This window comes from Oryza sativa, chromosome 2 (assembly GCF_034140825.1).
Source record: "Oryza sativa Japonica Group chromosome 2, ASM3414082v1".
Classification (NCBI taxonomy): Eukaryota; Viridiplantae; Streptophyta; class Magnoliopsida; order Poales; family Poaceae; genus Oryza; species Oryza sativa.
This window is the reverse complement of record NC_089036.1, coordinates 32,668,688-32,692,076: the sequence shown is the minus strand read 5'-3', so window position 1 is coordinate 32,692,076 and position 23,389 is coordinate 32,668,688. Positions and strand designations below refer to the sequence as shown.

At 49.8% G+C, this 23,389-nt stretch overlaps 3 protein-coding genes and 1 pseudogene across 6 annotated transcripts; all 4 read right to left on the bottom strand.

The window, feature by feature from the left end:
* Nucleotides 1-2,770: 2,770 nt before the first annotated feature.
* On the bottom strand, nucleotides 2,771-5,512 carry LOC4330826 (galactoside 2-alpha-L-fucosyltransferase). Its single transcript, XM_026022921.2, has 2 exons — nucleotides 5,150-5,512; nucleotides 2,771-4,457 (listed from the first exon to the last, which is right to left on the bottom strand). Exons 1-2 carry the CDS (start codon nucleotides 5,436-5,438, stop codon nucleotides 2,920-2,922), a joined length of 1,827 nt encoding a protein of 608 aa, XP_025878706.1. The 5' UTR covers nucleotides 5,439-5,512; the 3' UTR covers nucleotides 2,771-2,919.
* A 1,164-nt stretch (nucleotides 5,513-6,676) lies between these two features.
* On the bottom strand, nucleotides 6,677-7,479 carry LOC9271723 (B3 domain-containing protein Os02g0764100-like; annotated as a pseudogene).
* Nucleotides 7,480-8,520: 1,041 nt separating this feature from the next.
* Nucleotides 8,521-17,468, bottom strand: LOC4330824 (probable fucosyltransferase 8). 3 transcript variants are annotated; one of them, XM_066307336.1, is made up of 3 exons: nucleotides 12,356-12,810; nucleotides 9,525-11,002; nucleotides 8,521-8,858 (listed from the first exon to the last, which is right to left on the bottom strand). In XM_066307336.1, the coding sequence occupies exons 1-3, from the start codon at nucleotides 12,624-12,626 to the stop codon at nucleotides 8,802-8,804; spliced, it is 1,806 nt and encodes a 601-aa protein (XP_066163433.1). In that variant the 5' UTR covers nucleotides 12,627-12,810; the 3' UTR covers nucleotides 8,521-8,801. The 3 variants fall into 3 exon arrangements, with proteins under 3 accessions (XP_066163433.1, XP_025878704.2, XP_066163434.1); XM_026022919.2 differs by lacking the exons at nucleotides 8,521-8,858; nucleotides 12,356-12,810 and adding an exon at nucleotides 17,187-17,468 and having other exon boundaries at nucleotides 9,351-11,002; XM_066307337.1 differs by lacking the exon at nucleotides 8,521-8,858 and having other exon boundaries at nucleotides 9,351-11,002.
* Nucleotides 17,469-17,513: 45 nt separating this feature from the next.
* LOC136351182 (galactoside 2-alpha-L-fucosyltransferase-like) lies at nucleotides 17,514-22,521 on the bottom strand. Of its 2 annotated transcripts, none has more exons than XM_066307338.1 (2): nucleotides 22,156-22,521; nucleotides 17,514-19,140 (listed from the first exon to the last, which is right to left on the bottom strand). In XM_066307338.1, the coding sequence occupies exons 1-2, from the start codon at nucleotides 22,388-22,390 to the stop codon at nucleotides 17,651-17,653; spliced, it is 1,725 nt and encodes a 574-aa protein (XP_066163435.1). In that variant the 5' UTR covers nucleotides 22,391-22,521; the 3' UTR covers nucleotides 17,514-17,650. The 2 variants fall into 2 exon arrangements, with proteins under 2 accessions (XP_066163435.1, XP_066163436.1); XM_066307339.1 differs by lacking the exon at nucleotides 22,156-22,521 and adding an exon at nucleotides 20,477-20,596.
* Nucleotides 22,522-23,389: the final 868 nt, after the last annotated feature.

Below are 23,389 nucleotides of genomic sequence, written 5' to 3'. Positions count from 1 at the left end.
CGACGTGACGGCACGGTGGCAACGTCGTCGGTGAAAGGGGCGGGGGGCGGAGCGACCTCGGCGTGGGCGGGAAGTGGCCGGCAGGTGGGGGGGGGGGGGGGCTTTCGCTTTTTTTCTCTCGGCGCCGTGCATGCGACAGCGTCGGGTGTTCCGGTGATGCGGTGCCGGACGAGCGGCTCGCCGCGTTCCGCGGTTGATGAGGCGAGCGTGCGTCGCGGCTGATGCGGCCCCGGCGGTGGGTTTGGGTTTGGTTCGCTTTGGGCTCTCTAGGGTGTGTGACGCACTGACGCCCTCTTTCTCTGACACCGTACAGTCGATGCCGACGGCTTGTTGCCCGGGTACACCATGAATTGGCTAATCTAGTTGCTACAGTGGTATTTATTGCTGTTTGTTTGCCCTGTGCCTGTAGCTCATTTTGCTTTTGAGTAAGAGCGTACAATAGTATGCTATAAATAAGCTGTAAACATATTTTAAGAAGATAAATAAGGAGAGAAAAGAGCAGCGGGTTACAGATAACACGAACTTTAGAATACAGTGTGTATAATAGGTGGGACCAAGTATTAATACTATAGTACATAACTATTGTACAAATAAGCTATTAGTTTGGCTATATATGAATTGAAGTATTAAACTTGCTCTAAGGGTCGTGTAGCTTTCATGGCTGCTGTTGCCGAGGGACTCTGCCGGTCTGCCCCCGTCCGCGCGTCAGTTCGAATGCTTACAAGTGTGCAGGTACGGACAAAGCTTTTAGTCAGCGGTGAAATTGTTTCACTATCCCGTACTCCGGATTACCTCACCGGGTGCGGTGTGTTGATTCCTCAATGGGATATGGGGTAGTACTTGAGAAGTTGAGATTGCAGAAACTGCAGTAGTATAGGACTATAGGATGCGGACAGTAAATAATTTACTCTAACTATACTACCTCCTCCATCCACAAATACATACATTTCTGAATTGCTTAGTAGGAGTACTAGGATAAGAAGAAAAGACTATCATATTCATAATTTCATAAGAGATGGTTGTAACTTGTAAGCGGAACGGTGGTTGAAGTTAAGATAAGAAAAATAAATAGAAGGTGATTGATAGGACAAATAATGTCATGGAAAAATTTGGACGCCCCCTTCCCCCAACTCTCTATCTCTCTGCCTAGGAAATTACCACGTATTATAGTTGAAGTTGGGAAACGGAAAAAAAACAATATAAGCTACTCCCTCCGTCCTGAAATATAAGTATTTTTTAAAATAATGCTAAGTCAAACTTTTTAAAATTTTAACAATTAATAGCAGAGAAATAAAAACTATCAATCATGTAAATTTGACGTTACTAGATTTATCATAACTATCATAATATGCAACCCTTTTTATTTAAAACATCTTATTTTTGTAGATATTGTTGGTCAAAGTATAATCTTAAAGACCATGTCAAAGTCTAAAAATGCTTATATTTTGGGACGAAGGGAGTATATGCTACTACTTTCGTCCCAAAATAAGCGCAACCGTGAGTATCCGTGTCTAACGTTTGACCGTCCGTCTTATTTAAAAAATTTATGAAAAAAACTAAAAAAAATAGTCGCACATAAAATATTATTTATGTTTTATCATCTAATATCAATAAAAAATACTAATCATAAAAAAAATTCAAATAAGATAAATGATCAAACGTTGAACATGAACAGTTTAAAACTGCACTTATTTTGGGACGGAGGGAGTAGGTTTGTACAAATGTAAGCATGAAAAACAAAATACAACACATCCTTAATGTAAAATCAACGTGGAGGCGTCATATTTGAAGACTTTGCTATGTGGTATTGTTGTAGGCCTAACAACGATCGATCATGTATAGCGGAGGTCAATTTGGTGCTAGATAGGGATAAAAACAGAGCGGATAGTTTTCGTCCGCTTCGGAGAAAAACGAATACGGATAACTTTCAGATCGGATAATTCTCGGATAGTTCGGATACGGATAAAGTATTGGGGTTTTCGTCGGATACGGATAATAATTCGGATATCCACAAAAGCCATGAGACATACCTCATTTATTTATAACTCTATGGTCTTCATTATACCTTTTTAGATTTTAATAGTAGTTCATCTATTAACACTAGTCCACAATATTAATATTATTTAACTTTTTGAAAACATATAAATTATACTACATTTTATATAAAATGAGGTAATTATATATGTTGATATTTGTTTTTATTAGAAGTTGAGTTGGTTTTCGTGTACCGAGAAAAAAATGTTTCCATATTCGTGTCCGATCATATTCGATTCTTATTCGTATTCGAGATATTCCGTATCTGTTTCCGTATTCGTTTTTATATCTAGCAAAAAAAAATGAAAACGAATACGGTATGAGCATTATTCATCTGTGTCCGCTCTGTTTTCATCCCTAGTGCTAGATACCTTCCCTCAGTGTCATGTGTTTGTGTGCAGGGGATGGTTCCAAGATGAGTTCGGAGATTCGGGATCGCCAGCAATTTCAATAGGGCCTGCAAGTTAAGCTACTGCACAAAATATGGGCCATCCATTTTGTTGATGAACGGACCAGATCATTGGTTATAGTGCCGATGTAAAAAATAGTAAATATGTTTTGCTACAGTGTAATATAATACCCGGATGCATTTTGACTCTTGGATCCGAACCGCAACTTATGCAGTCACATTAACGACTGCACCAGATCCAAATCCTGAGTTGGGAGGGGGACACATCTTCTATCCCTGTATTTGTGGTTGGTGTGCGGTTTCTAGAATTAAAGGAACCGACCTCAATATCCTTATGGTGTTCTCTTTTAATTTTTCCCTCAACCTTAATAACATTCCGGTGGTCTTTTCTTCGGCCATCCCGGCCCAAAAAAAAAACATGCAAATGAAATCTTTGTAAAGTTTGCTTTTGCAGCATGAAGCCTTATACAGTTGTACTAGTTCGGACTTCCATTCGGATCAACAAGCTTCAATCCCCAGCTCACGTCGTCGCAGTGCCGAACGTGGGGCAGTATTGTCCCGGTGTCCACTCCGCGCTTCGTCTTGCAGTCGTAGAACGGCGGCGAGTGGAAGCACGGCTCCATGGACACGTCCCGTCCGCACGGCGGGTCCGGCACCGCCGTGATGTTCACCGGCTTGTACATCACCCACGGCCTCAGCCCGCCGAGCCCCTGCGCCACGTACCCGAACGTCGACCAGCCGCTGGTCACCAGCACGTCGCACAGGCTCAGGAGGTACATCTCCGCCCACGCCTTGCCGTCGTGCGACTTCTCGCCGAAGTGCTGGTACTCCTCGTGGCTCGGCTGGTGCACGCTCACGTCCTCGCCGGTCGCCGTCGCGCGCTCCCAGTACATAGCCTTGACGCGCTCGTAGAACCACGGCCGGAGAGAGGTGATCAGGACGGCCTTGGAGTTGTTGCTCCCGCCGTGCGGCGTCGTCGGTGGCGTGGGCATGGCCGCGTCCTCCACCGCGTCGAGTACCTCCGGGAGCAGCTTCTCCTTCCACGCGCACGACGTGATCTGCTCGAGGACGACGTGCGGCGACTTCGCCTGCCGGTGGTCGAAGACGCGCACCTGGACGCCGACCAGCTGCCGCGCCGTCGCGAGGTACGCGCGGTAGTACCGCGCGACGAGGCCCCAGACATGGTTGGCCGGGTGGAACAGGTACCGGCCGAGGTGGTGGAACACGGCGTCGCGCTCCGGGAAGAGCGCGTCGAGCTCGTCCTGGAACGTGGTGACCAGGAACAGCGACGGCACGATGTAGGTGTCCGTCCTCATCACCAGCCACTGGATGTTCGACAGCAGCCGCTGGTCGTCGTCGCAGAAGAACATCTTGTCGCCGTCGCCGTAGTCGTGGTCCAGGTGGAGGTACGCGAACGCCGGCATCTGCGCCGCGGGCATGTCACCGTCAGTACTCCCGTCCGTCCCGAGCACCTTGTTCTTCAGCATGTTGCCGTAGCTCTCGGCGGTGTCGGCGCTGAAGTTCGCGTAGCTCGACGCCAGCGGGAAGTCGCGTGGGAGCAGCCACGTCGTGCCGGGGAACGGCTCGCAGAAGAGCTCGTCCATCTCGTTGCTCGGGTCGACGAGGAGGACGCGGCCGGTGAGCACCGCGTAGAGGAAGGCCGACGCGGCGGCGAGGATGCGGTTCCCGAGGCCGCGGTACGAGATGGAGACCACGTACTTGCACTGCTCGTCGTCCGGCGAGTGCGCGTCGGCCTCGGCGGCGCCGCCGTCCCTCAGCCGTTGCACGGCGCGGTTGTACGACTCCGTGTTGGGGCCGCACCGTCTCTGGAGCTCCTCGTGCATCCGCAGCCGCGCCACGAGGTGCGGAGATGGTCGTCGGCCCGGGTTCCGGCGGTACAGGTATGACTCGTACCTGCTGCGACATGATTTCTCGTCGAATCCTTCGGGCAAGAGGCCGCCGAGGAGTTTGTCAGCGGCGCTTCGTGCCAATGGAATCGATTTATCGTCGGAACCTGCACAGAACAAACGATTTTGTAAGGTGTACCGTATACACGTGTGCACCAAACATCTAACGGGCCTTAGAACGGTGCAAGGAAGCCCAGATAAATTTTAGGCTGTAAACATTTCCAATTGTGAAGTTACCCACCCTGCCTGAAACTTCATATTAGGGCCACCTAGCTCAATCACAATAATGTGCATTTTGCAGGCAACATACTCCCTCCGTCCAAAAAAAAAAAAGTCAAACCATATATTTGCGTGTCCAATTTTGACTGTCCGTTTTATATGAAATTTTTTTATAATTCGTATTTTCATTATTGTTATATGATAAAACATGATTAATATTTTATGCGTGACTTGTCTTTTTAATTTTTTTCATAATTTTTTTAAATAAGACGGACGGTCAAACGTTGGACACGAAACAAATATCGCAGTTAAACAGGAGTAAAACGCTGAAAATCATGCTGATCAGATCTACTAGGAGTACATAAGAGCGAGTGCGAAATTCCACGCTGAAAATCATCATGAGAGAGTGCATCGTCGTGTTCAGTTTCAGCGCGTACTGAACAGCCCAGGACTAAAATAACGGGTACACTGACTAGTGCAAAACTGCACGAGCACGATGCTGTAGTAGTAGCTGAAGTCAGCGCGACTCGTGAAACAAGAAATACATGGCTGCTCGTGGGAAGAAGGACGAAACACTCACCTCGACGCAGGGCCTTGGTGGCGGCGATCCAGACGGCGGGGCGCCGCCCGCCAAGAACGGCGAAGACCGTCGCCATGACAAAGGCGGCGAGCACGACGTAGGCCACGGAGCTCCATCGCTTCTCGGCAGCAGCCACCGCCGCAGCTGGCTTCCTCTTCCGCGGCACGGAGCGCTCCAGGGACTCCTCGCCCGCCTCCAGCGGCCTGCCGTCGCACTGCTGCTGATCCGCTCCTCGCGCCGCCGCGGCGCTCTCGGCGCAAGCCTTGGGCTTGCGTTGCTGCACCTGCATTGCTGTTATATCGCCTTCGCTGAGCGGACGGTGTAGTGTGGTGCACTATGCTGCAAGCAAAGACAAACGCAGCAGCTAGCAGTATAGTAGTACTACTATAGGAGATTAGGAGGAGAAAATTATTACTAGGAGGTTAATTTGCGTGGGACTAGGCGCTGCGCCTTTGCTCCAGACCGCGGTTCACATCTCGTAGACTTGTTTAGTCGACCACTACGAAGCTATACATCTGCGTTGCTGCTGCCCGTTTTGCGTGGTTGACCGTTCATCTGAATCCTATGCATCGAGATTGCTAATTTTGTACTGTAAACTGATTGAAAACCGGACACTTCTTTTTACCGCCGCTTGGGCTTAACCATGTGGTGAATTGAACGCATTAACTGCACATGCTTCATGTTCCAGATTGAACAGACATATTTTGACTGTCATATATTTTAAGTACTCGTACTAGTGTGGAGAGATGTTTACTCTAACAGGAGTATGGCAGTATGGCTACTTAGCAAACTCAGTTAAAAGTTAAAACAACGTACTCCTATGTCCGTATTTGATCGATATGCTCACTTCAACCGAGCGCATGGATTAGGGCCACATTATCTATCCACAAAGGAAAAAGTCCACTTAGACTCCCTTAATTATTCACCGAATTTAATTCGTGACCCTTAACTGTAAAACCGGGTAGGACGACTCCTGAATTACTGAAACCAGTGCAATTTGACTCTTCGAGCGGTTTTGGAGGGCAGTTTTGCTGATGTGGTGCTGACGTGGCGGTGCTAACCCGGTTTTCATTCCACGTGCCGCTTACGTGACATTATAATTAAAAAAATACCTGCGGGATCCATCTGTCATTCATACATAAAATAAATTGTGGGACCCACCTTTATCCTTCCCTTCTTCCTCCTCCCTCTCTCTCTCTCTCCCTTCTCTCTTTTCTCTCCCCCTTTTCTCTTCCCTGTTCTGACGCATTGGTGGCGGCGGCGGCCGGGGGCCGGAGTGGCGACGGTGGCCGCGCCACCGCCTGCCCCGTCTCCAAGCCGGCCTGCCATCGCGCAAGCTCTGTACACCGCCTTCCACCGGAGGTTCGGAAGCGGCGCTGGCGGTGGCGCGATGGCGGGCCAGCTTGGAGACGGGGCACGATCGATCGATCATTTGCAATCTCTGAATTGGCAAACTTCTATGCAAAACAAAGGAAAAAAAATGAAGATAGAACCGCTCTAAATCGAAGATGAAACAACAACAGGCGATGAACAACAAAAAGATGGAAGATTTATGATGTATATATGAATTGATTTGATGTTATAACAGCAGGGCACCAAGGGCAGGAGTACGCTGATGAACCACGCATTGCCTCTTCATCAAGAACGCCTCTTGCCCCATTTCCACCGCCCTCTCCCGCTTCCGGCAATCGCCGCCGCCGCCGGTGATGTCCATGCCGAACAGCCTCACGACGCGTGTTGCTTCGCCGCTTGTAATTGGCTTCTCGTCGCCGGTGGCCGCCGCCGTGTTGTTCTTCTTGCAGTCGATGAAGAGCAGCTTGTCGGGGCCATACGCCGAGCCGGAGAAGACTATGGTGTCGCCGGCGCGGAGGCCCTTCTCCCTCACGAATCGGCTCCATCCCTTGGTCAGCACGTAACTCTGGCTGCTGTTCCAGCACGAGTACCGGAACCTCCACACCTTCCCCTCGCCGTCCTCGAAGTTGAGGAGCACGCCCTTGCAGAGTTGCAGGTGGCCGCGGCGGCGGTGGCGGAGGCGTCGGAGCTCGTCCGCCGCAGCGGGAAGTGCTTCTCCGCGTGCTGCTTGGGCACCAGCAGGCGGTTGAGCTTGCCGACGTCGCTGGGCGTCACGGCCTTCTCGAACAGTGGCTCCCGCGCCCACGACGGCGTGGGCTGCGCGCGGGCGCCCATGCCGCGCCCCCGGCGGAGCCCCTGGCGGAGCTTGCGCGATGGTAGGCCAGCTTGGAGACAGGGCAGGCGGTGGCGCGGTCGCCGTCGCCACTCCGGCCCCCGGCCGCCGCTGCCGCCGAGGCGTTCGAACGGGGAAGAGAAAAGGGGGAGAGAAGAGAGAGAAGGAGGGAGGAGGAAGGGAAGGATAAAGGATGACATGTGGGTCCCACATGTCGGTGGGTCCCACAATATATTTTATGTGGCAGATGGATCCCACAGATATTTTTTTAATTCTAATGCCACATAAGCGCCACGTGGAATGAAGACCGGGTTAGCAATGCCACGTCAACAAAACCGCCCTCTAAAGCCGCTCGAGAAGTAAAATTGCACTGGTTTCAGTAATACGGGGAGTCGTCCTACCCGGTTTTGCAGTTAAGGGCCACGAATTAGATTCGGTGAACAATTAAGGGAGTCTAAGTGGACTTTTTCCATCCACAAACACAAAGAAGGGGGCAGGCCCACTATATCGGTCGACAGCAAGAACGAACACGTAGATGGGCCGGGCTAACGCATATCCTCCATTGAGCCCAAGAACCTGAGACTATGACGCGAATACAACACGGTGATTACTTACGATTTACGGCCGGGAGCATCTATCCATTTGTCAGGTGATTTCTAATAAAAAATCACCCAGATTTTTTCTACCCTTAGATTTACATCCAACGGACTACAAAATAAAATAAAAAATATATATTTACTTACATATTATTTTTACCAAAATTACAGTGCACTTACATGTCACATCAACTGAAGTTACAAATGTAAATTTAGTTACATAGGACTGTAATTTTATATTTTAAATAAAATAATAAATACATATTTACTTAAATATTATTTTTATCAAAATTACAGTGCACTTACATGTCATATCAACTGAATTTACAAATGTAAATTTAGTTATATATGACTGTAATTTTATATTTTAAAGAAAATAACAAATACATATTTACTTACACATTATTTTTTATCAAAATTACAGTGCACTTACATGTCATATTAACTGAATTTACAAATGTAAATTTAGTTATATAGGAATGTAATTTTATATTTTAAAGAAAATAACAAATATATATTTACTTACACATTATTTTTATTAAAATTACAGTGCACTTACATATCATATCAACAGAATTTACAAATGTAAATTTAGTTATATAGGACTGTAATTTTATATTTTAAAGAAAATAACAAATACATATTTACTTACACATTATTTTTATCAAAATTACAGTGCATTTACATATCATATTAACTAAATTTACAAATGTAATTTTAGTTATATAGGACTGTAATTTTATATTTCATGACAACGATGAGAGGAACGGTGTCGCTCGCCGAACAGCATTGACCGTAGTGGCGGTGACTGGCTCGCCGGTCAGAGGCCACCTTGTCACTGTGCTTCTCCAATCTCCATCATCGCACGTGCTTAGGCTGGACACAAAGGCCGACGTGTTTGTGTCCGACGTGCCGGCCGGCTGATGAGCTGCCAGAAAAAAAGGTTAAATGTCAGAAGAAAATCACGAGCAAAATCGATATACGATATGTAATGTGCCAGCCACCAGGCCAGCGAGCTGCGCAAAGCTTACGACAAGCCAAGGCCGACGGTAGCAGCAGCTTAGCTAAGCACTTCGTGTTACTTAAAGATACAAAACCATATCCTTCACAATCGGACGGCCAGAAAAACGTCAAATTTCCGACGAAAAATCACGCGACAAACCTTTAGCAAAATCGTTTACGGCCAATCTCACATTCTCACCGAGCAAGAACACCGCAAGAAGCGGCAACAGCGTTATCGCCAATCCAATCTCGCTGCCTTTCCCCACCAACTCCGCCTCCCATACTCCCATTTGGGATTTGGCAGCGAGCACCTTGCCAAGCAGAAGCACACCAGAAGTTCGGTTTGTAGCAATCACTCAATCAGACTGATCACTGATGTAACAGACAATATGCGCAGATGATGCCCCGGTAAACAATGTTCAGGTAACACACAACTTTACTGCTATTTTGTTCTTCAGTTATCTACATTTGGATCAAATATATGTGGAGTAAAGAATGAATCTGTGTAGTCCTTTTGGACAAAGAAAAAAAATCTTCCCTAGTTAACGAGCAAACGACAAATTTACAGCTACCACTGAGTTTGATTTACAACCTTCAGGCCCCAACTGACGTCCTCGCAGTGCCTCACGAACGGCACCATCTTGCCCAGGTCAGCGTTCCTCTTCGCCTTGCAGTCGTAGAAGGGAGCCTGATGGAAGCACGGCTCGATCGACATGGCGCGGCGGCACGGCGGGTCCGGCATGGCGTGGTTCTCCGACCTGAACATGATCCACGGCGTCAGGCCGGAGAGGCCCTGCGCGGCGTAGCCGAAGGTGGAGAAGCCACTGGTGATGAGCACGTCCGTCATGCTGAGTAGGTAGATCTCGGCCAGTGCTTTCATGTTGTGCTTCTTGTTCTTTGATCTCTGGTACTCCTCATGGCTCGGCTGGTATACTTCTACCCTGGTTCCATCGACTGTTGGGTGCTCACTGTACTTCTTCTGGATCTGATCACTGTACCAGGAGCTCAGAGAAGTTGTAAGAACAGCAATTGTCTGGTTATTCTTGGGCGCGGTCGGTGCTTCTGCTTCATCTTTCATACTGATTTCTGGCAGCAGCTTTTCATTCTGAGCGCATGAAAGGATCTGTTCTAAGACATATGGAAATCGCCCGTTTTTTTGCAAGATGCCCTCTTTCTCAAATATCCTGATCTGAATTCCCACAGTTTTATTAGCTTTGGCAAGGTAGGACCTGTAGTACCCTTTAACTGAATACCATATGCTATTCGTCGGATGGAAAAGATAGCGTGCCAAGTGATGAAAAACAGCATCTTTCTCAGGAAATAGCCTGCTGAGCTCATCTTGGTAACTTGGAATAAGAAATAGTGATGGTATAAAGTACATGTCGGTTCTCATGATCAACCACGGCACATCTTGCAGGAACTGTTGGTCGTCTTCGCAGAAGAAAAGCTTGTCATGGAATTCATAGTTACCATCAAGGTAGAGGAACACGTAGGGAGGCCTAGAACCAGCCAGAGACTGATCTGTATTGTCACCGACAACCTTATTCTGCAGCATGTTTCCATAGCTCTCTGGGCTACTCTGAGTAAATTCACCATAGTTTAGAGGGAAATCCGAAGGCATTAACCACGAGGTTCCTGGGAAAGGTTCACAGAAAAGGTCACCGATCTCCTGATAACGGTCCAAAAGCAAAATCCGGTTTGTAAGGAGTGCATAAAGAAATGCTGAAGCAATCTCAAGCATTCTGTTCCCTAACCCAGCATGTACTGTCAAGAACAGATAGTTGCAATCTGTCGTCATGTTGACGCCCTGACTGGACCTCAGCAGCTTCACAGCTTGCTTGTATGATTTAGTGCCTGGACCACACTTCTTCTGCAATGCTTCTTGTCTCCTTAACCTTTCTAAGAGGTATGAAGAAGGTATTCTTGTGAAGTTCTTGTGGTACCGTGCAAACTGATACCTGCTTCGGCAGGATACTTCATCAAATCCCTCTTGCAGAAGACCACCCAGAAATTTGTCATAGCCGATGTACTGAGATGCAGTTAGATCATCAGGCAGATCATCTTGCATATCTGAAGAAGATAGAGGTATGTCATTGCAATAGAACATTACCCCAAATAACTTGACAGATAAAGTTACTGTCCTCTGAACTACACTGACTGAAGCATGCAAAAATGACTGGTTCACAACCACTTTCTGATTAATTAAATACATGCATTTAATATGAAATGATTGGTCGTTCTTTTCACCACAAAAAGGTTTCCTTTTTTAGAATTAAAGAAGAACAACTAAAAGCCTACCACAATTTTTATTGCAATGCTTGTTCTTTTACCCACAAAACTATCTTGCAAATTGCAAGAAATCACGTGCTCCATGTGGAGTCCGTACTTCACAAAGCTGTCCTTCAGAAATTCGACAGATCAGATTAAAGGAAGATGAGAAGTAATGGAGGAAATAGCTCTTTGATGTCCCCTAATTTGGTTTTATCTAAAACTAACAAAATGGACATGTTTCAGCAAGGTCTAGTCCTGCACACTCTTCCAGTTCCAGGGTAGTATGTCCACAATCATGATAATTTAGGTCATTCCAGATTAAATGATTTTACTTTATTATATGAATGAACCATGTATAGTTTTTAGACTAAAGAAAGGTGGCAATTTAAGCAAAGTTGCTGATTTAAATGATTGCTACCTTATCTATGCTTAGACCAAAACGACCATTGTGTGACAGAGGCGTTGCAGAAGGAAAAGGTGATCTCTGAAATCTCAATTAGCAATAATGAGAATCAGAACCGAACCAACTTTATTCTTTCACAGCTAGACTCTTTGAGAGAGTGATGACACAAAAGTTCTCTTGGGGCATCTAGTGGAGTTGTGCTAGCAACATTAATCCACAGTGAATTATAGAACAGTCCTAGATTGAAGAGAAGGGAAAAACATGTGGAGAACATCCATTAGGACCTCAAGAGACATCAGGACAGCAGTGATGCTCCCTGAGACCCTGACAAAGAATTAAGTATATGTTTCGGTCAACAAAGAAAGAGTTGTAACTGGGTTGAACGTTCTATTTGAACGATGTAACTGTGTTTTCGTTTAAAGCACGCCAAATGACTTCTTGTCTAGTAAGTTTCTGAAGTGCGACCTTCATTCTACAGCGAACGCCTTGCTGTTCAAAACTCATACGGATCGTGAAATTTGGCAAGACTACCAGCGAACAAGCTGTATGTGGATGGATGGATCGGCCACTGACAGGTGGGCCCGCACCAGCGCAAATTGAATAGCTCGTGGAGTACAATCGAATCTACAATTCTACTGTTTATACACTACAAATCTACCAATACAACTCTACAATTAAAAGCACTAGCTAGATTCATGGCCTCATCGGCGCTAGGAGAAAGCTACGGCCACAAGCAGATGTATACACACCTCGGTCTCCGTCCGCCGGGGGCTCGATTTCGAAGAGCCACTCCGGCGAGGACCCGGCCTGCCACCGCTGCAGGAGCAGGACGGCCGGGATGGCCAGGAAGCACACCGCCAGCGCGGCGCGCACGGAGGCGCGCCCGAACCTGCCCCGCGGCGGCGGCGGCGGCTTCGACTCCGCCGCCGCCCAGGGAGCCGCCCTCTCCGTCTCAAACCCATGGTGCAGCGGCAGCCGCTCCTCGTCGCCGTCCGCCCCGCCGCCGCCGCTCCTCTCCATGTGCGTCTCGATGGGCAAGGCTGCTTTGCTAGGCGAGCAGTTGGAGTTGGGGACGGGGGGGAGGAACGGGGGTCAAACAAAGCCGGCCATCGGCTGCGTCTGCGACTGCGCGTGGGCGCAGCAAGCGGCGCAAGTTGCACGGGCAGCGGAGGTAGACAACGTGTCTGAGCCAGTAGTGGTTGGTGGGGTCGGACCGTAATGGCACAGTAGAGTACATGTAATAATTTTGTAATCTCCTCGTCCAATTTTACATCCCGTCTTAGGCCGAGTTTAGTTTCAAACTTTTAACTTTTCTATCACATCAAAACTTTTCTACACAAACAAACTTTCAACTTTTTCATCACATCGTTTCAATTTCAGCAAAACTTCCAATTTTAGCGTGAACTAAACACACCCTTACATTTTTAGGGCCAATTTGAATCAAAAGAATTTGTGAGAAAAAAATCATAGGATTTAATTTCTATAGATTTTTTTTTCTATTTGACCTTTTGATACTCCCTCCGTCCCATAATAATTACATTTCTAGGGAATTAGAGACATATTAACAACAAACACAATTTACCACAATAACCCTATTTAATAACTACATTGCATGCATATATTTCATATGTATACTTTGTTAAAAGAAAGGTTGAGGCACACATTCCATATGTAAACTTAATTAAAAGGAAGGTTGGGATACAAATTCCATTTGTGGGTCTCATCTTATCAGAAATACAATTTTTGTAGGACAAAATTTGAAGAGTATAAATACAATTATTATGGGACGGAGGTAGTATAAAGGATTGGAGATTTTTTTAATCCTATAAAATCCCTGTAGAATGGCTCATTGAGTCGTTGCACGTGAAATTTGGCAAAAAAAAAAAAACTTACTAGCAATAACTCTAACCTCTTAAAAATTTTTCTATCAGTCTATCTCGCATCCGATTTCTGATTTATGTTTTTCCAACAGCTTAATCAGACAGTGATTTCCATATATTTGCAGTTCTCTATTTTGCGATTGTACTCCTATCAAAATAAGCAAAACAAAATATCTTAATCAAAATCTTGTATTATTTTTTATACTTCTCTTTTTTATTCAATTCTGTGTTTCAAATGAGTCCTACGAGTTTTGATCATGGATGTTCATAATCATGGAGTATTAATTAGCTCCCTTCGTTTAGTTATTATACAGGACACATTTGGCTTTTGGATCACTCGTTTCATTTTTAATATTTATGAACACTAAAATTGATGCCATGTTATTGAAATGGGTATGTCCTAAATTTAATCATACAACTATTGTTAACTTCTACATAACAATTAAAGACAGCTAATGGCCAAAGTTTAAAAGGAGAAATCAAAATTACCGGATATTGGAAAACGGAAGGAGTAATGTCACGTGCATCCCTCTATGTATAACTATTTTTCCCGATTACATGATGGAAGACTACATGTGCGCACACCCCTACGCACATATACCACACCTACACGTAAGTGCAAGTTCAAACATAAAAGGAGCTAGCGGTTCTATATTTTTATCTTCATTTTTAACGCAAGTTATGATTTTTACTCCTTTTAGTTTTGTGATTTCTCCCTATATAAAAATGAACCTTCTAATTGCACTATTACGTCAAAATGACGACTTAGCTTAGTTCTTTCCCTAACTTTCCTAACTCACCTCCCTTCGTTTTCGCGCGCACGCTTTTCAAACTGCTAAACGATATATTTTCTGAAAAAAAAACTATACGAAAGTTGCTTTAAAAATCATATTAATCCATTCTTTTTAAAAAAGCAAAGTATTAATTAATCATAATACGTCGCTCCATTCTACGTGCGCGGGAGGTCCTCACCTCCCGAACACATCTTTAACTGTTTTAATATTGATGTCAAAACAGTGGACAGATTTATGTTAAGTTTATGCCTCACTTTTTTTTAATTGAATAAGTAAAAAGATCATGTTGAAACGAGTAAAATGGTTTATACATGAAGTTTATCCTATTATATCACCTTAACGTAATGGGGATAAATACAAGCTTCATTTCAGAAAAATAAGGACAGAGTTAGAAAAAAAAGCAGGAGAAATATTAGTGAAATCATAATTAGAGTTGAAAACAGGGGTTACAACATAATTGAAGGAAACGAAGAGTCATTTTTGGGTTGTACAGGAGTACTGTAGTTCCTTGTCATCTGCCAAGAAAAGGTAAAGAAATTGGATGCAGGTTGTATGTGCAGTAGGGATCTCAATTGAAAAAAGCGAAAGAAGAGGATGAAAGAAATTTGTTTTTTTTTTTGATCTGGCAGACTGGCATCCATATGCGCGTCATTCTACCCCCATATGGCCCACTGCCCAGCCGTACAGGAAAATGCAGAGCGGGCGGCCGGACAACACGGAGGATCATTCGCGGGAATTGTCAAGTGTCAACAACCCAACCCAATATGACTTTTGACGTCTCCATAGTTAGATGCATAGAGTAATGTATACACCTCTCGCGTCGTCCTCCCCTGGGGCGGCACGGGAGACGACGACCCGGCCACGGCGGCGGGGATGGCGACGGCGAAGGCAGGGGCGCGTGGCGCCGGGCGGCGGCGGCTGAAGGCGGCGGGGATGGCGATGGTGGCGGGGACGGAACCGGCCGCGGGCGCGAAGGTGGTGGTGGTGGTCCCGTGTGGGCTTGTGGTAACGACGGCGGTGACGGTGTCCCCCAGATCCGCGCCTCTCGGCCGGATCTGGAGGGTGGCCGGCGGCAGTTGGTGGCGGCTGTGCAACGATGACGGCGGCTGTGCGGCGACGACGGCGGCGGTGCGGCGACGGCAGCGGCGGCGGTGGGCGACGGCAGCGGCGGCAGTTGGCGACGGCAGCGGCGGTCGCGGCAGTTGGCGGCTGCGGTGTTGGCTGGTGATGGCGGCAGTGGCGCACATGGCATCGGGCGGCGGCCAGCCGCATGCTGGTGAAGGGCGATGGCACAGCGGCAGGTTGCAGATACGAGGGCTGGCGTCGATGGTAGCGGCGACGGCGGCCGTTTGTGCAGGCGGTGGCGACGTCGGCGGCGGGGAAGGAGTCGGCTGCGAGGCGAGGATGGCGACTGGCGACGGCGAGGTGGCTGGGCGTTAGGTAGTAGCGGCTGCGGTGGTGGTGACTGTGTCTGCGGTCACTGAAGGCATGGCGGCCTCAAACGGCTAGCTGAGGGCGTGGGAGGCGACTACATCTAGCCGGCGCGGCATCGTTTGGTGGAGGGGTCGGAGACCGGCTTGGCGCAGAGAAGCGCAGCCGATGACAGCGGAGGCCGGCTCGGTGCGAGAGGCGCGGGCGGCGGAGATGGAGGCCGGCTTGGCGCAGGAGGCGCGGCCGATGGAGGGAGACCGGATTGGCGCGAGGCGCGTCTGGTGGAGGAGGCCGGTTTGGCGCAGAGTGGCGCGTCCGGTGGTGGAGGAGGTGACCTAGGTGTGAGGAGGAGCTGCCAGTGGGTGTGGCGCGGTCTTCGGCGCACGAAGACTGGCCGACGGGGGACGCCGGTGCAGGGGTCCCACATGTCGGCAAAGCTTGTGTGGTGGTGGAGCATCGCTGCGTCAGGCGTGGATTCGCAAGTGGTGAGCGGCGGATGAAAACCCAGTCCAGCCATGGTCGGACCGACAAACAATGGTTATCCCCCCTCATGAGGGTGTTGTCGTGCTGTCTCACCCCTCAAGGGTGATTGCCGGGCGAAAGCCCTCTCTTGGCTCTTTTGAGTCCTGACGGACGATGGCGGCGGTTTCTCCGTCGCTTCTCTTCTTGAAGACGTCGTTTTGGCATCCCCTAGGTGGCAACCTCGTCTGTGTCCCTTTGTTGGCCTACTGGCGGTCGGTCACGCTTAGCGGCGGCCGGTCCGGTGTTAGCCTTCTCCTGGGCTTGTGTGATGGCATTGTCGCCGTGTGGGTGGTGGTTTATTTTTTTTTCCTTTTTTCTGGTTACGACCCTCTAGGGTGTAACCTTGTAATTTTTTTCTACTCTATCAATATAACTTCGCACCGTCTCGTGCGAGTCGTTAAAAAAAAAAAACCCAACCCAATATGATGGGTCGATGGTTAATTAACCACGCCTATATGACGCTACCTCGTAGTACGATGACATATCGACATCTGAAATTTCTCAAGTGGAAATTATTTTCTCTGGCTCGTGTATGGTTTCGCGAATCCGTTAAATGTGACCAACTCCACTTCAGATTGGACAAAGCTAGCGCAACCAATACAAGCAGGAGAGGGGCAATGGAATCTGCTTTTCACGATCGCTCCAAGGAAGGTTCATGCCGCCTTCGATCCCCTTCTGCTTTCCAAGCTGTTAGCCTGTTACAGCTCGTGCTTAACCCAGCATCTCTCCACCTCTTCGAAATCACAAAAGCCATCGCTGTTGCGCGGGCAGATACGACGCGCCGATTCATCGCCGACAGAATCAGTTATACCGAGCATAATAAACGGCGACCGAATCAAGCAAGACCACGGATGCGTGCGAACAGCTAGAGCGAATTTGTTCAGAGGGGCGTATAGGACAGGTGGTGCGACCCAGCGATCGAGTAGCTGGGGGACTTTTGTGAGTGTACGTACCTTGCTCGCCGGCTCCCGCGATGTGCTTGGCTTCGAAAACCCGATCCGGCCAGGAGGAGGAGACCGCACACCGGTGGAGGACGACGACGACTGGAATCATCGTCAGCGAGCAGAGCACCAGCGCGGCGCGCGCGGAGGCTCGCCGGAGCCTTCCCCACCGCCTCGCCTCGTTCTCCGCGGCTCGGCCCGCTGGTGGCCAGCCTCTGCTCGAAATAATCATGTCGTGTCATGGTTATGCATGTGTGCGATGCATGCTCGTGGTTGATGTGAGAATTGGTCAAGGAACTGCATGCGTGCACACCTAGTGGTGTACGTTGAACAGGAGGATTAGCGGAATTATGCATGCACGGAACATGTCTGTAGCGGCCGAGTTAGTGGCCACGCAAAGCGGATCAGAACTCAGCACTTATGTTTCACTGTGAATTCTACACCATACGAACAAATTACGCAGACAGATTAAAGCGCTAGCTAAACAGTTTGATACCTTTTTGTACATCCTCGCAATGCCGGATATGAGGCACCAGAGCCCCAATGTCACTGCCTTCCGCCGCGCCGCACATCCGTCGAGGCAGCGCCTGCAGGCACGGCTCGACGGTCTCCGACCGGACGCACGCCGGCTCGGCGCGCGCCACCGGGGACGGCGGCCGCAGCAACACCCACGGCCGCACCCCGGCTAGCCCGTGCGCGATGTACCCGAACGTCGACACGGCGCTCGTCACGACGCGGTCGCAGAAGCTCAGCAGGTATATCTCGGCCAGCGCGCGCTGGTTGTGGCCGCGCGCCTCCGTGCGCTGCTCCCGCTCGTGGCTCGGCTGGTGCACCGCTACGTACTCCCCTGTCTCCGTCGGCCTCGCGTGGTACACGCCGCGGATGCGGTCGTAGTAGTCCGGGAACAGCGACGTCACCAGTATGGAAGTCAGCTTCGTGCTCGGCGCCACCACCGACGAGCCGTTCGCCGCGGTGACGACGACCGTCTGTCCTAGCTTGGGCAGCAACCCCTCCTGCTCCGAGCACCGGATGATCTGCTCGTACATGTTGTCGAACGGTATGGGCATCTCCGGGAACACGCGCACCTGGAGGCCGACAAGCTCGTCGGCCCTGGCGAGATAGGCCTCGTAGAACCTGTGCACGATGCCCCACACGTCGTTCGACGGATGGAAGAGATACCGCGCCAGGTGGTGGAACACGGCCTCCTTCTCCGGGAACAGCTGCGTCAGCTCGCGCTCATAGGCCGGCATGAGGAATAACATGGCGGCGAAGTAGACGTCGGACTTTATCACCATCCAGTTGAACTTGGCTAGGACCTGCTGGTCGTCGTCGCAGAAGGCGGCATCGGTGAACGACTGGATGAGATCAAGGAACACGTAGGCTGGCAGGCTCTGCTCCGCGGTAGCGTTGCTTATCGTGCCGGCCTGCCTCATGTTCTTGTAGCTCGTCGGCGACCACATGGTGAAGACGCCGTCGAAGTCGGTGATCAGGAAGTCGGCGGGCAATGTCCATGAGCTTCCGGGGAAGGGCTCGCAGAAGAGGCCGTCGAACTCCGGCGGCGCGTGCACTAGCAGGACGCGGTCGGTGAGGAGCGCGTAGAGGAAGGTTGACGCGAGCGCGAGCATGCGGTTGCCGAGCCCGTTGAACGGCGTCCACACCACGTACTGGCACTCGGAGCGCGCGGCGTTGCGGCCGGAGCGCAGGTGCTCGACGGCTTCCTGGAAAAGGGCGGAGCCGGGGCCGCACCGCTTGTGCCGGGCCTCGTACCGCCGGAGTCGCTCGACGAGGTAGGTGGACGGGCGGAACGGTGAACGGCGGCGGTAGAGGGACGACGTGTACCGGGAACGGCAGGAATGCTCGTCGAAGGCCGGAGAGAGCAGTCCGCCGAGGAGACGGTCGTCGTCGTGCCGAGTCGACGTCTCGGGCGTGTCTTCCGGTGCTCCGTGGGAAGGTGATGCTGCGGCAGCTGCACGGTGCAGTTGAACTGAATTATGCACCAAAAATCGAGAGAGCATTGATACGTGGTACTACTAGTGTACAACCAAATACGAAGTACGGGATACGGCTCATATATGATTAATCCTAAGTCGTGCCAACATGTTTAGGAATTTGGTTAATTTCTTACACAAGAGAATTATAAAGGGGAATCGAGGGAAATAACCTTTTTTATGGAAGGGAAATAGTTTTAGCTGTGGAATTAATACCCTCCAATTCTTTTCTCCTAGGTATTAACCGAACAAGACTGGACTGAAATCCTGGCATTCATACCAGAATACTGGATGGTTGGCCCATTTAACATTGTTTTACGGCTTAACCATATAGGCCTCAGCAGCCCAAGAGAAGTGAAAACAGCCCACGGAGCGATCAAAATGTCATGCTCAATTTATGGGTGGGGGGTCGAGGTTAACTTGAAAATAAAGTTTAGATCTGTCATACCTTTACTGCTCTTCATGACTTTCAAGTGGTAAAAGTAGATTTAGACGGTGATAATTGTTTTATATTATGCTGATGCTAACCCTTGAACCACCGGCTTAACGTGCATAGCGTGTGAGTGTGTAATAATATACCGCAAGAGAGAAAACAGCTTCCGTGATACTTATGCACAAACTAGCTTTCGTTGGATGTGACATTGCCTTGTCTCCTCGTTTTGATCATGTCCATTACGAGATTACGATATACAAATTGATTGTATATCTTCTAAACATGTTACTCTGTTCGTTTAAGCTTGTTGACAAGTGGTGAAAATATAAAGGAAAAAAATAATTACGGATAAAATTTTTACATTTGTGTTATTAGGCTGTGTTTAGTTCCACGCCAAAATTAGAAGTTTAAAAAAATTGAAACGATGTGACGAAAAAATTGAAAGTTTGTGTGTGTAGGAAAGTTCGATGTGATGGAAAAGTTAAAAATTTAAAGAAAAAAGTTGGAATCTAAACAAGTCCTTAGCACTTTAGAAACTAATTTGAAAAATAGACTACATTGAAAAACACAAAATCAACTTAATTTAAAATTTAAAATTTTGACTGCAGCCGATAAGCTCGATGGGAGGTAACAACCTGGCACATATGGTGGCGTCCGAATAACGAAAGTATGTTTGAGTTAGAAAAAGTACGAATTACCCCTCTAAACTATCGCGGTCGTCTGAATTACCCCCTAGACCTAAAAACCAGACATCGTTCACCCTCAACTTTCAATACCAGGTAAATTACCCCCTTACCCAATTCAGAGCGGTTTTGTCCTACGTGGCGTACGCGTGCCAATCCAGTCGGCATTTTCTTATTAAAAAAATGGTGGGGGTCCACCTGTCATCTTCCCTCTTCCTCTTCTCCATTCTCTCTCTCATCCACAAGCTGACAAGCGGGGACGATGGGGATGGGCGGCGGCTGGAGGAGGCGCAGCACGCGGAGCAGGCGCGCTGGCGATGGCCGAGATGGAGAAGACAAGTGCCGCCCGGCCATGGAGGCGGCCGAGGCGGCGCAGCATGGCATGGCGCACAACGGTGCGGGGAAGGCAGTGGACGGCGCGGTCGGCGTGCACGGCGGTGCGGCCGACGGTGGGCGGGGGCGGTCGGCGCGGAACGGCGCGGACTGGCGGGCGGCGGCGGAGAGGCGGCGCAGCAGCTGGCCGACCTGGAGGCGCAGCGGCGGCGCAATGCCGAGAGGCCGACGAGAAGGTTCGCGCCCTGGAGCGTGTAGTCCGACTGCCTGGGCTTGAACACGAGGTAGACGACGGAGGCGAAGGCCGTGAGCGCGACGACGAGCAAGACGAGCATGAGGAGGAGCCAGGAGCAGACGCGGACGCAGGAGCAGCGGGCGTGGCGCCTGGCGCGGCGGGTGTAGTGCTGGAAGAGGCGCGCGTTCTCCGGCGGCGGGACGCGGAACACCTTGTCCTTGGGCATCTGCACCACGTACGTGTCTAGCTACGCCGGCGGCGGCTGCTGGTACCGCCGCGCCTCGGTGGACGGCTGCAAAATCACTGATGATGCAAGCCATCGACTGCAAATTAAGGCCATGCATATATACAAGTGTGCAAGTTAGCTCTCGACAAAATCCTTTACCCAACATTCCAAAGAGAAACCAATATACTACATATGCAGCACATAACCACATTCCCAAAGTCCAAAACGCGGCACCAAATCAGATCAGAAAATTCAGAAGCGGGCAGAGACAAAAATAAAAAGAAAAAAGATTGCGGCACGCCGTCGCCCGTCGATCCCGTGGAGCCAGCGGTTCAGGATCTCGGCGGAGATAACCACGGCGCTGCTGTTCCTCCACCAGACCAAGCCGGAGTCGCTCGTGCACCGCAACCTCAAGCCGGCCAACATCCTGTTCGACCGCAACATCCTGCTGAAGGTGCTGACGAGTCCGCCACCCATCCCCATCGTCCCCGCCTCTCCGCCGCCTCCTGCCTGTCCGCGCCGTTCCGCGCCGATCGCCCCCGCCACCGTCGGCCGCACCGTCGTGCGCGCCGACCGCTGCCTTCCCCGCACCGCCGTGCGCCATGCCATGCTGCCCGCCTCGGCCGCCTCCATGGCCGGGCGGCACTTGTCTTCTCCATCTCGGCCATCGCCAGCGCCGCCTCCTCCGCGTGCCACGCCTCCTCCAGCTGCCGCCCATCCCCGTCGTCCACGCTTGTCAGCTTGTTGATGAGAGAGAGAGAGGAGAAGAGGAGGGAAGATGACATGTGGACCCCACTATTTTTTTAAATAAGAAAATGCTGACTGGATTACCACACGTACGCCACGTAGGCAAAACCGCTCTGGATTAGGTCGAGGAGGTAATTTATCCGGTATTAAAAGTTAAGGGTGAATGATGTCTGATTTTCGGGTTTAGGGGGGTAATTCGGACGTCCGCGATAGTTCAGGAGGTAATTCGTGCTTTTTCCTTACATTTTTAATCACGAACTGCGTAAATGCATTTACCAATAGAGAGTTCAAGAATGCAATTGCAATTGCACACATGGTTGGTGGAATAACGGTTACCTGCAAGCTTCTGCACAAACTCCGTCCTCGGCGAGGTGAACGACAGCAAGCTTCCCGTGCCGCCGTACAGTAGAACGAGCAACGTCAAGGTGGCGACGAACCCGACCACGGCCACCTCCACCGGCGCGCGCCATCCCCACCGCGCAGCCTTCTCGCTGCAACATCCCGACTCGCCGCCGTTCACCGCGTTCCGCGCTCCAGCTCGCGGCGTCCGCGCCGCCCTCTTCTCGTCCATCGGTACCCCGCGCCGACGCGCGCTCTCGTGAACGCACGCTTCGGACTCTGCCTTCTCCCAGGAACCCCCAGCGCCTCTGACCTGCGCGTATATACCACCACGTAATGATTGCAGTCGCGTGCATAATAATTATTGCACGTCGATGAAAATCATATCACATTACTAATTCCTTATCATCCCTTTTGTTTACACATCTTCCAGACGCTTACGAAATCTCTAGCTAACTGTTGGAAGCTACGTACTGGCAGTCAACGGCTCAGGATGATTGCAACATGCAGCAGCAAAGGCACCAGCAGTTTGTCCAACACCGTGAGCGAGGTGGACGGCTTCCACCTTGGGCATGGGCAACTGGTGCCGGTTGCTTCTACGACTGCGTGTTTCTCTCGTCGCCTCCGCTCCCGGCGCGACGCGGGGCATGTGAGCGCGACATGAACGCACGTATATATACGAGGGCCGGCGTGTGTCTACCTACCTGGTGCACGTGGACGTACACGCTGTCAATCTGCCATTCGAAAGTCGCACCCATGAAAGGCACTCCTAGTATGGAATTCAGGGACATTTTGCGTCTTGGCGTTTCCGTTGGGTTTTATTGATGGTTTGATTTGCGCGTGCAAACGGCCGGGGTAGGTCGCTGATGGAACAAAAACGCATCATCGAAGCATCAACGCCCACGGTAAGTGTCTCTCTAAATTAATCGATTGGTCAGTGCGTGCAAATTGTGTATCACTACACGATTCTCCAATGCAAACTTGATGGGTTCCCCCAAACATACCTCGGCCTACCGCTCTCTGCAACTCAACTCCCTTCAAGTGCTTTTCACCTCATGATTTCGAAAGTTGACAAGTATCTGGCAGGCTGGCAAGCCTCCTTACTCAACTATGCAGGCCGTGTTGTTCTGGTAAACTCTGTCCTGGACTCTCTCCCAACCTATGCAATGGCTGAACTCCTGCTCCCAAAAGGAACCATTGAAGCTATAGACAAACGTCGTCGTGCGTTCCT

Excerpts from the sequence above, each read along its gene's own strand:
- LOC4330826 (XM_026022921.2), bottom strand. The coding sequence starts at position 5,438 with ATGCAGGTGCAGCAACGCAAGCCCAAGGCTTGCGCCGAGAGCGCCGCG. Across the intron at positions 4,458-5,149 it reads CACCAAGGCCCTGCGTCGAG|GTTCCGACGATAAATCGATT; the intron begins GTGAGTGTTTCG and ends TGTTCTGTGCAG.
- LOC4330824 (XM_066307336.1), bottom strand. The coding sequence starts at position 12,626 with ATGGAGAGGAGCGGCGGCGGCGGGGCGGACGGCGACGAGGAGCGGCTG. Across the intron at positions 11,003-12,355 it reads CCCGGCGGACGGAGACCGAG|ATATGCAAGATGATCTGCCT; the intron begins GTGTGTATACAT and ends TATCTTCTTCAG. Across the intron at positions 8,859-9,524 it reads ACGTCAGTTGGGGCCTGAAG|CTCATCAGCCGGCCGGCACG; the intron begins GTTGTAAATCAA and ends TTTTTCTGGCAG.
- LOC136351182 (XM_066307338.1), bottom strand. The coding sequence starts at position 22,390 with ATGGACGAGAAGAGGGCGGCGCGGACGCCGCGAGCTGGAGCGCGGAAC. Across the intron at positions 19,141-22,155 it reads GTTTGTGCAGAAGCTTGCAG|CTGCCGCAGCATCACCTTCC; the intron begins GTAACCGTTATT and ends TGCACCGTGCAG.